The sequence below is a fragment of the Pipistrellus kuhlii genome, unplaced genomic scaffold (assembly GCF_014108245.1).
Source record: "Pipistrellus kuhlii isolate mPipKuh1 unplaced genomic scaffold, mPipKuh1.p scaffold_m20_p_25, whole genome shotgun sequence".
Lineage (NCBI taxonomy): Eukaryota > Metazoa > Chordata > Mammalia > Chiroptera > Vespertilionidae > Pipistrellus > Pipistrellus kuhlii.
In genome coordinates this window covers 7,000,633-7,011,072 of record NW_023425524.1, presented here as the reverse complement: position 1 = coordinate 7,011,072, position 10,440 = coordinate 7,000,633, and the positions used below count along the sequence as shown (strand labels likewise).

The 10,440-nt window shown below is 53.1% G+C and overlaps 1 protein-coding gene across 1 annotated transcript in view; it reads left to right on the top strand.

Annotated features, from left to right (window-relative positions):
• The first annotated feature begins 2,950 nt into the window (after positions 1–2,950).
• Positions 2,951–10,440, top strand: part of PLD5 (phospholipase D family member 5) — a 117,190-nt gene continuing 109,700 nt past the window's right edge. Inside the window, exon 1 of the mRNA XM_036453598.2 lies at positions 2,951–3,220. Coding sequence (XP_036309491.1) covers positions 3,032–3,220 — 189 coding nt within the window. The 5' untranslated portion in view covers positions 2,951–3,031. The remainder of the gene's footprint in view (positions 3,221–10,440) is intronic.

Here is a 10,440-nt window from a genome sequence, read left to right as displayed (position 1 = left end):
AAAGCAAATAAGTACTAAGAAGTATTCATGTGTGATTTTTTTTTTTTAATCTGATGTGGTAAAATATTATTAATTTAGAAACAGTGAACCTAGTTTGTCCACTGAATTCTGTAATGACTAGACAGGCCATTTAACCCCGTGAACTTCTTCTAGTTTCCTGTTTTGAAAAGTTGGAGATGGCCCAACCAGCGTGCCTCAGTGGTTGAGCATCAACCTATGGACCAGGAGGTCATGGTTCACTTCCTGGTCAGGGCACATGCCCAGGTTGTGGGCTCCATCCCCAGTGTGGGGTGTGCAGGAGGCAGCTGGTCAATGATTCTCTCTCATCATTGGTGTTTATATCTCTCTCTCCCTTTCTGAAATCAATAACAATATATATTATATATATATATATATATATATATATATATATATATATTTTTTTTAAATGGAGATGTTGCAATTACTAGAGTGACTTCCCTAGAAAGACATAGTTTTCAAAAAAAAATAATAATAATCTGTTCATCATGAAAGCTGACTAGATACAGACACCATCTGTTTAAGTTTTCCTACAGTGGGACACTTCGTTATTGCTCTGAATTGGCTATCTGTCACTTGTCAAGCTTTGGATATATCGCGGGACCTACAGTATAATCTGACAAAGCCGAATTCAGAGGTATCCTTTTCAGAAAGGCAGACAAGGCTTTCTAAACCAGCATTGTAAAAGAAATGTGCAATTGTGGTCATTTATATTGTGTCTTTATACTTTTAAAGAGCAAAACTCTGCCCTGACCGGTGTAGTTCAGTTGGTTGAACAGAGTCTTGATACCAGAAACAGTGAGCAGTTCTATTCCTAGTCAGGGCCCTGGCCTGGGTTATGGGCTCCATTCCCCAGGGGGGGCCATTCAGGAGGCAGCCGACCCATGTTTCTCTCTCATCGATGTTTCTCTCCCTCTCTTTCTCTGCACTCAATAAAAACATTTTACAAATAAAAACAAAAAAGCAAACTCTGTGAAAGCTAAATTGTAATAGCAAAGAAATAGGAGACAAGACAGTGGAATGTATAGTGTTCACAGCCTTTTTAATCCTGGTTCAAATCCTGGCTTTGGAGTGTGATTTCTGCTTGAGCTTCGGTTTCCTCACCTGGAAAATGGTAAATAACCTTTATTTGCAGAATAACTGTACCGAAACTCAAGAGATTACCCACCGGCATTCAGCTCCCCAGAAAACCAATCTAGAATAACCCAAAATCGTGTGTGATTTGCATTTAGCTGCTTCATCCCCAAATGGACTATTCATAGGATTTCATTTCAGCTACAATTATGACAATACCATCTACTACGGACACTCTATAAAGGCCTGAGGCACCATCCTTGCCCTCCACCGTGGCTGGCTTTCTTTAAAATCTCCAGAACAGCCGAAGCCGGTGTGGCTCAGTGGATAGAGCTTCTGCCTGCAGACTGAAGGGTCCCAGGTTTGATTCTGGTCAAGGGCCCGGCAAGCAGGGAGCCAGGCCCTGCTAGGCCAGGTCGTGCAGGAAAATAGAATGCAGGGCTCCAGACCTGCATCCTGGTGGCCATCATGGGAGGGGAGGGGTTGGGCGGGTGCTAGGCACCCTGTGCTCTCAGGCCCCCTGAGGCGCAATGACTTTAGAAAGGAGGTGGCCTGGCCCGGCTGGGGTGGCTCAGTGGGTTGAGCCTCCCCTGTGCACGGAAGTGTTGCATGTTTTCGATTCCTGCTCAGGGGCATGTGCCCAGGTTGTGGGTTCGATCCCCTGCGGCGCCTATGAGTATCCCCCCCCCCCACCCCCGCACCTCCCCGTGTCCTCAGGTGAGGATTTTTATAAAAGGAAAGGGAATACGTTATTTTTTTTATTCATTAGTTAACATTAAGTTATTTGTTTGTTTTTTTTAATCTACTATCTTTGGAGTCAGCATCTCAAACTTTCCCGAGGAGTCGGCCGGGGTGCGGGGTCGCTGCGGGCTGGGGGAGGGGGTGGGGGGGTAGGACGGAGTGTGTGTGTGGGGGGGGTTCCCCTGGTCTCCGGATCCAGCCCCGCACTGGCTGCCTGAGCGGGAATCGGGGAGTGGGGAGCGGGGAGCGGGGAGCGGGGAGCGGGGAGCGGGGAGCGGGGAGCCGGCGCCCACCTCCCGGGGGCAGACACCCCCACCCACCCCCAGGGCGGCCCGGCCCGGGCGCGCTGGGAGGCAGGGCGTCCGCGCCCCCTTCCAACCCGGCTTCTCCGCCTGCACTTTCGGGCCGTGAGGACCGGGCTGCGGGGAGGGAAAGGGGAGCCTCCGCTCTGGGGACCGCCTGGCCCCGCGCACCCCCATCCCGCGCTGCTGCGCGCCTCCGGGTGGCCAAGCGGGCGGCGGAGGGGGAGCGGGTGGACCGGGGGGTGGACCGGGGGGTGGACTGCGGGGTGGACCGGGGGGTGGGCCGGGGGGTGGACCGGGGGGTGGGCCGGGGGGTGGACCGGGGGGTAGACTGCGGGGTGGACTGCGGGGTGGACCGGGGGGTGGGCCGGGGGGTGGACCGGGGGGGTGGGCCGGGGGGTGGACCGCGGGGTGGACCGGGGGGTGGACTGCGGGGTACCGGGGGGTGGACCGGGGGTGGACCGGGGGGTGGACCGGGGGGTGGACCGCAGCCCGAGCCGCCGGCCGGGGCGCGGCGGAGGGGAGGGGCGGCGGCTCCTGTGCGCCGCCCTGCGGGCCGGGCTGCCCCGCGGCCCCTCCCACCGCCCGCCGCCTCCCGGCCCCCGCCCTGTCCGGCCGGGCTCCGGGCAGCGGGGCAGCAGCTGAGCGCACGCCCGGGACCCGGACCGCGGAGCCCGGGACCCCGCCGCCCCTCCCTCCGCTCTCCCCGCGCCTCTGCCTCCGGGAGCGGGCGCCCGTCCCTCCCTGCCTCCCTCCTGCCCCCTCCCCTCCTCCCCCTCCCTCCTCCTCCCCGGCCTCGCCCGCCCGCGCCCCTCCGCCCGGCGCCGCCCTCCGCCCGCCGTGCGCCCCCCGCGCCCCGCTCCCGCCCCGGCCCGCGCCCGCCCCGCCATGCCGGCATGGAGCTCCGGCAGCACGAGTGGCTCGCGGCCGCCCCCCACGAGGGCTTCGAGCAGCTGCGGCTCAAGAGCCGCCCCCGGGAGCCCGCGCCCGGCCTGGCCCGGGGGGCTGCCAACTTGTACAGCGGCGTCCGGCAGCAGGACTACAGCGCCGGCGTCTGGCTGCGCAGGAAGGACAAGCTGGAGCACGTAAGGCGGGGTGCCCCGCTCCCCGGGCACGCACCCACCCCGGGGGGCGGACACCCCCACCCAATCTCCCACCCATCCCCCAGGGCGTCCGCGCCCCCCTTCCAACCCTGGCTTCTCCCCCCTGCGCTTTCCTGGCTGCGGGGAGGGAATTGGGGAGCCCCCTTTTCGGGGACCCCCTGGCCCTGTGCATCCGCATCCCCCGCAGGCACCCGCGCCTTGGGGCTCATTGCGCTGTGACTTGGGGGGGACGGTGTGTGTGGGGAGGGGGTGCAGAAGTGAAGCAAGTGTGGTCCGAGGAGCCCGGTGGTGGCTTTCAGGGGCGTTTGTGCGGGTTTGGGGGGGACTGCTTAATGGGGCCACCAAGTGGCCAAAAGAATCTGGAAAGTTGTCGCCGCCGCTGGCCACTCGCCCTGGGCCCGCGCCCCTGCAGCTCCTGCAGAGCGGCCTCCAGAGGGGCCAGGGCGACCCCGCTGCACCTGAGCTCAGTCTGCAGAGAGGGACGCCTGGCAGGGAGAAAGGAAGAAGGAACACGCCCCCCTTCCTCCTACCCCCCCCCCCCCAATGGAGGGTAGGAGCAGGAGAGCTCAGGGACCTCCACCTCCATCCTCTCCACCCCAGCAGGGTGCGGGCTCCCTCCCCGCCCAGCCCCTAAGATCCTTCATTCTAGAGGGAGAAAGTCCCTCTCAAGAGGCGTTTGCGGGATCCACAGTGTCAAATGGAATTCCTGAGCATCTCTCTCCGAAAGCCAATGCTGACATGAATCCGTTATCCCAAGAGCGCAGCTGAGGAGAGGCGATGTCCTCTAGTGGAGTCTGTTCATGGAACGTGGAGGTTCCCTTGTACTGGGGTCACTCCACCAGTTATGTTAGATCCCCAGGACTTAAGAGACTCACACATCTACCTGCACTGACCTGAGCCCCCCCCCCATCCCCACCCCCATCCCCATCCCCACCCCCACCCTCACCCTACCCCAAGCTTCCCAGGAGGGGAGCCTGCCAAGGGATGTTCCTCCCACAGGAAGGTCTCTGCCTTCCCCCCCCCCCCCCCCGAGGGTTTGAGGAAGTCCCTGAAAGCTCAGATGGAAAGCTCTAAGTTGGGGACCAGTTTCTGCCTCAGGCGGGTGTAAAGAACCATCCATTCCCTGAACCCCAAAAGGGATGTCTCATCCATCATCCTTAAGACCTGGGAAGGAATGGAAGGAGATCCCTAGGGTGCCAAGTTGTTTGAGAGGCAACGGGTGTCCACTGGGAAATGAGAGCGAGCTCCAGGATCCGCGTAGGGACCGCTGATGGGATCCGTTGGGAGGGGAGGCAGGGGCATCGCAGTGTAAGGGGCACTTGGTGTTATCGGGTGACAGGACCTGGGAGGACGGTGGAGCCTCGGGATGGTGATGCATCTTCATCTCAGTTGCACTCCGAACGTGTGTTCATTTGCAAGCAGGTGCTTTTAGCCGATCTATTTCCTTGCTTCTCCTCCCGAAAATCAATAGCGCCATCTCCGAGGAACATGCCTTCCTGAGTCACGGACGCCGCCTGCGATGTGTTTAAAGGGCTTCTCCCACTCAGGTTTTCAGGGGGGGTGTGAAGTCATCCCCAGGGGGGGTGGGCTGGGGCAGAGTCAGTACCTTCTGGACAAGCAGAGCGAGAGACGAAGGGGAGGTGACGTGGTGGTTGGAAACATTGCAAGGACCCATGCTTTCCTCACTCAGGTGCTCCACAGAGAGCACTGCATTCATTTAAAAAATCAATAGCCTCATTTGTTATGGAAATGAACAGCATGTTTTGTGTGCCTTCTCACATGCATTTTGTGAACCGTATTCTGTTCTTCTCTCTACCTGCTTTCCATTAGAAAGGGGCCTTTGCGTCAGAGGAAGTCTTTGGTGGTATTCTTTGGCCCCTTTGAAACAGCCACAAACTTATTTAAATGAAATAATATTTGTGATAGCGCTATGGGGGGGGGGGGGGAAATGGCATAAAAAAATGTAAAACTCGTGTGAATTCAGTTCCTGGGTGTTTAGAATATATGTCAGCTGTGTGTGCATGATGGTGTTTCAAGTTAGTTAGATGTTGTGAATGTGAAAAGCCACAACAAATGCTACCTGGTATAGTGTGGGCCACACAAAACGTGAACATGTCCTGTTGACTGTATGATAGTCAACGTTCTGAACATACGCGGCACCTTCGGATTTGGGTGTCACGGAGAGTAGGATGAGTGCGTCATATGAAGTTCGAAGGTGATGGTAGTCGAAGCCGGTGTGTCTCAGTGGATAGAGCGTAGGTCTGCGGACTGAAAGGTCCCAGGTTCGATTCCGGTCAAGGGCATGTACATTGGTTGCGGTAGGGGGTGTGCAAAAGGCAGCTGGTCGATGTTTCTCTCTCATCAATGTTTCTAGCTCTCTATCTCTCTCCTGTCCTCTCTGTAAAAAATCAATAAAATATATATATTTTTTTTAAAAAAGGTGATGGTAGTTAAAACAAAACATAACAAAACAAAACACCCTTTGGTCTGTCTAATCCACTGGGTGACCATGGTTTTCATTATGAATAATTATAATGGAGATCATGTACGTGAAAGCAAGCTACTCTTATTTTGCTGTGGTTGTAAGAGTCAGTCGGTGTGGGTATAAATAAATTACGGCACCCGTGGACAGATGTATGTATTCCATCCCTGCTGTAAAGGAATTCCCTGCAGTGAAAGGTGGCAGGGGGTGGGCTCTGTCTGGACTTCGGAGGCACTGCTTAATGGGAAAGTCAGTAGCACAACGTCAGGTGACGGCTAAAGGATATTATTTCCACCCACTTCGCTGGAAACGAGGATACTACCCTGTTTCCCCGAAAATAAGACCGTGTCTTATATTCATTTTTGCTCCCAAAGATGCGCTAGGTCTTATTTTCAGAGGTTGTCTTATTTTTCCATGAAGAAGAATACGGCACACATTGATTGTTTAATGAAAATAAAGGAAATGTATTACCTGTGTACGGAACGGTAGTACGGTAGTTGTCAACACAAACCAGACAGACTGTGAATCCTACAGTATCAAGAATTTACTCATTTATTCAATGACAATCATGTCATCATCTTCTGGAACATCATCATAACAATCCAATTCCTGAATTTCCTGGTGAATTTCTTATGACTCCATTTCTTTCAGAATCAGTGGACCAAATCTCTCATGTTTATCCTCGGGGGGGGGGGCTTATTTTCGGGGGGATGCCTTATATTTCACTCAGAAGGAAACCTGTAAGTAGGTCTTATTTTCTGAGGATGTCTTATTTTCGGGGAAACATGGTAGTAAGTGGTTTCTTTCTCCTTTTCTATCAATAGTTTAAAGGCTGCAGGATGAGAGAGAGGTGACATGAGTTGGTGCAGGGATCGGGATGCTTTCAACCCACCTGGAAATCTGACTCCTGTCATTCATTGGTTGCTAGGTACTTAGAAGGATGAACTAATAAAAGAGTAGCATGCTAATTGACTGTACCTTCACGATGCCCACCAGCCAATCAGGAGTGAGCATGCAAATTAACCCAGAGAAAGATGGAGGGTTAATTTGCATACACAGGGCAGAGAGGCTGGGGGTGGTGTGGGATGCTTGCATTGTCGCCATAGCGATGATGCAGCCTTTCCACACCACCCCAGCTGCTCCAGGCCTCTGGGCAGTGTGGGAAGGCAGAAAAGTGGCTCCATTTGGCTCCTTGTCATTGGACGGAGAGAGTTTCATGGTCAAGGCTGCTACAGGGAGCACGAGGAAGGCAGACTCCACCAAGACCCAGAAGAAAGAGAACGAACAGCCGTGACTAGCTCAGTAGGACACCACCAGCTGTCAAGCATGTAGCAGTGCGTGGCCCATGTGACATCTCCCCGCATGGAATAGGCGTGATTTCATCTCAGGTGTGGCCTGGTGGGCCGGCTGAGCCCTCACACTCCATCCAGGGGGCTTCCACTTGTCTGCATTTTGGTTGTGGATACAGCGTAGGGGTTCTCTGGCCAGCAAAGCCAGCTGCTGGCTGCCTCCTCGCCTGGCCCCAGCGCGCCTGGCTCTTTCCTTGGCCAGTGGCTTTGCTGGCCCCCGGCCTGGCCAGCCTGGGCCTGACTCTCCTCCTTACCCTCTCCTCCTTACCCTCTCCTCCCAGCTCCTTACCTGGCCCCCAGCCCCTGCTCTCCTTCCCAGCTCTGCGCTGGTTGAATTCAGCCTTGCGATGTTTTATTTATCTGCACGGTGACTCAGAAAGCCTGTTTAAGAGGAAAAGAGAAAGCAGAAGAGAGGAAGGTGTCAGGAGGAGAAGCTAGCATCCTAAATGGCCACACTTGCACTGAGCAGCCCTGTATCTTGCTTGGTTTACTAAGTGCCTCTTTTTAACAAAATAAAAATTAATAATAATAATAATAATAATAATAATCCTCTACCTGTGAATCGGCACCTGTTCCGACTGAGTGCGTGTTGCCAGTGAATGGTAAATAAATGCCAAGTGCACACTTGCCTCCTGGGATAAATTATTCACGCGATGAGCAGAGGATAAAAGGATGGGCGCAGACTTGGTCACCGTGGTCCAGGCTGTTGTTATGTAATGCTATTTGTGTCCCACAGAGCAGAGGACGGCATCCTGCAGCGCCATCCGTGCAGCCCCAAATAACCAAGTTCAATCTAAGGGAGGGAGTCTTTAAAACGTTCCAATAAAAACCTACCAAGCAAGCAGACAACCAAAAAAGAGCCTTTCCCGTGTGTATGTGTATTGGCCAGACTGGATCATTGTATATTATTTTTTAAATACATTTTTATTGATTTCAGAGCGGGAGGGAGAGGGAGAGGGAGAGGGAGAGGGAGAGGGAGAGGGAGAGGGAGGGAGGGAGAGAGAGAGAGAGAGAGAGAGAGAGAGAGAGAGAGAGAAGCATCAGTGATGAGAGAGAATCTTGGATTGGCTGCCTCCTGCATGCTTCCACACTGGGGTTTGGAACCTGCCACCCGGGCATGTACCCTGACCAGGAATCGAACCGTGACCTCCTGGTTCATAGGTGGATGATGCTCAAACCACTGAACAGCACTGGCCAGGCAGACCAGATCCTTTTAGCCTGGCAAAACATTTAGCAACATGAACATTTATCAGGATCATTTACCATGAGATTTTAGATAAACGGGACAGACAAAGCCGAGGCCCAGGCCGGACTCTCTGCCTCCCTGGCTCCTGGGTCAGGAATGGAAACCAGAGATGTCTCTTGAGTGCGTCCTAATGGAGCTCCGTGCTGTGGCCATTAGCGCGCTTGTCACCACTGTCGGGAGCAAACTTGTCCCACTAATGGGCCTCTCTCACTGTGGCCTGACATTTCCGTTGGTTTTGAAGGACCTTTGACTTCTCTGAACTCCGCTGGGTGTGGCTTATTGACTTACTTTCACATCAGCCTCCGTCTGTGATGTCATCACGATAGATTTAACTGGAGACGCTCAAGGCTATTGTATTTAAGATTCTTTCTACCCCTCTCTCCTCTGTATAATAGCTACGTACTAACTTCTGGCTAGTTTCTCTACAAAGATGTCACTTCTCTTGACAGACTTCTGTGTCTGTCTCAGGGTAAACCTACGTAACAGTTCTCAGTCTTCCTATTTTAGCTCTAAAGATCAAGAAAAAGATGATGAGCCAAAACCGGTTTGGCTCAGTGGATAGAGCGTCGGCCTGCGGACTGAAAGGTCCCAGGTTCCATTCCGGTCAAGGGCATGTACCTTGGTTGCGGGCACGTCCCCAGTAGGGGGTGTGCAAGAGGCAGCTGATCAATGATTCTCTCTCATCGATGTTTCTAACTCTCTACCCCTCTCTCTTCCTCTCTTCAAAAAATCAATAAAATATATATATTTTTTAAAAATTAAAAAAAGAAAAAATGATGAATCTTTTGAACTTTGGGGACAAGGAAGTGGCTGTAACACATCTTCATAGGGAATTAGCTGATGGGCGGACAGACAGACAGTGGCAGGCCTTGGGGTAAGCTCTCAGCTCAGAAACTTGGCTCCGAGTGTGCGTATTGGGGACACTTAAAGCTTCTGAATTGCCTAGGACAACCTACATGTTGAGGGCAGTTGAAAAGCCAAATTGTGGTTGTTACACACAGACCATTTTACACACACAGACACACACAAAAAGGACATTTCTATTCTTTCAGAAATAGAGGAAAATGAACCCAATTTCTAAACTCACCCGTCAAGCCCGTTAGCAGGGCTAATGAGACAAGAGCATCACCGGAGCTGGACTCGTGCACGTGGGGAAAATCTCACACGTGAGGTTGAGCCACCTGCCCAGGGGTCGTGGGCCTGGCTGGCGTGGCCAGTGAGTGGTGCACGTGGTTCTCTATTTTCTATTCAACTCTCGTGAACACACTGTTCTTGGAATGGAGGCATGCTCGTGCTCCTGCCAATAAGGTATTAAGTCCGAATCGGTGATAACGTGAGGCGTTAAGTTGAGAAGATGGGCCTCATTGAATAAAAAAATAAAAGCACTAACTGGCAAACTCATTATCAGTAGACATTTACTGAGAGTGTCTTTTATGTGGAAGGCACTTTGTTCGGAGAGTGTATATATATATATTTTTTTTTTTCAAAAAAATACCGCAGCCTGGGCGAGTCTGTTTGCTGACCACGGCCATAGGCCAACAGGAAGAGCTGGTGGGTTGAGGACTGGCCCTGAGTCAAGGGTTTCAAGTGGAATCTGAGCAGCAAACGCGTGTTTGGAAGACCAGGGAGCACCGAGTATGGCTGGAAGATGGTGTTTGTTTAAGGCAGGGGTCGGCAAACTCATTCATCCACAGAGCCAAATATCAACACCTCAACAACTGAAATTTCTTTGGAGAGCCATATTTTTTAAACTTATACTTCTTCTAACGCCACTTCTTCAAATACAGACTCGCCCAGGCCGTGGTGGTATTTTGTAGAAGAGCCACACTCAAAGGGGCCACAGAACCGCATGTGGCTCGCGAGCCGCAGTTTGCGGACCACGGGTTTAAGGGGATGCTGGGGGTGCGAGCACAATGGTAGGTCAGGGCGAGACCTCGGAGGATGTAAGGATGTGAATGGCAAGCTGGGGATGTTGGGGTTCACTGTACCAGCAGACAGAGAGATGTTCCCATAGGCACTTCAGTTAGCAAGCTCAGGCTTTGATGCTGGTGGCATGTTGTGTCTGGGAGATCCGGAACTGGGGGGGACCCGTGTCCAGTGTCTTTTAGTGGTAGAGATGGAAAAT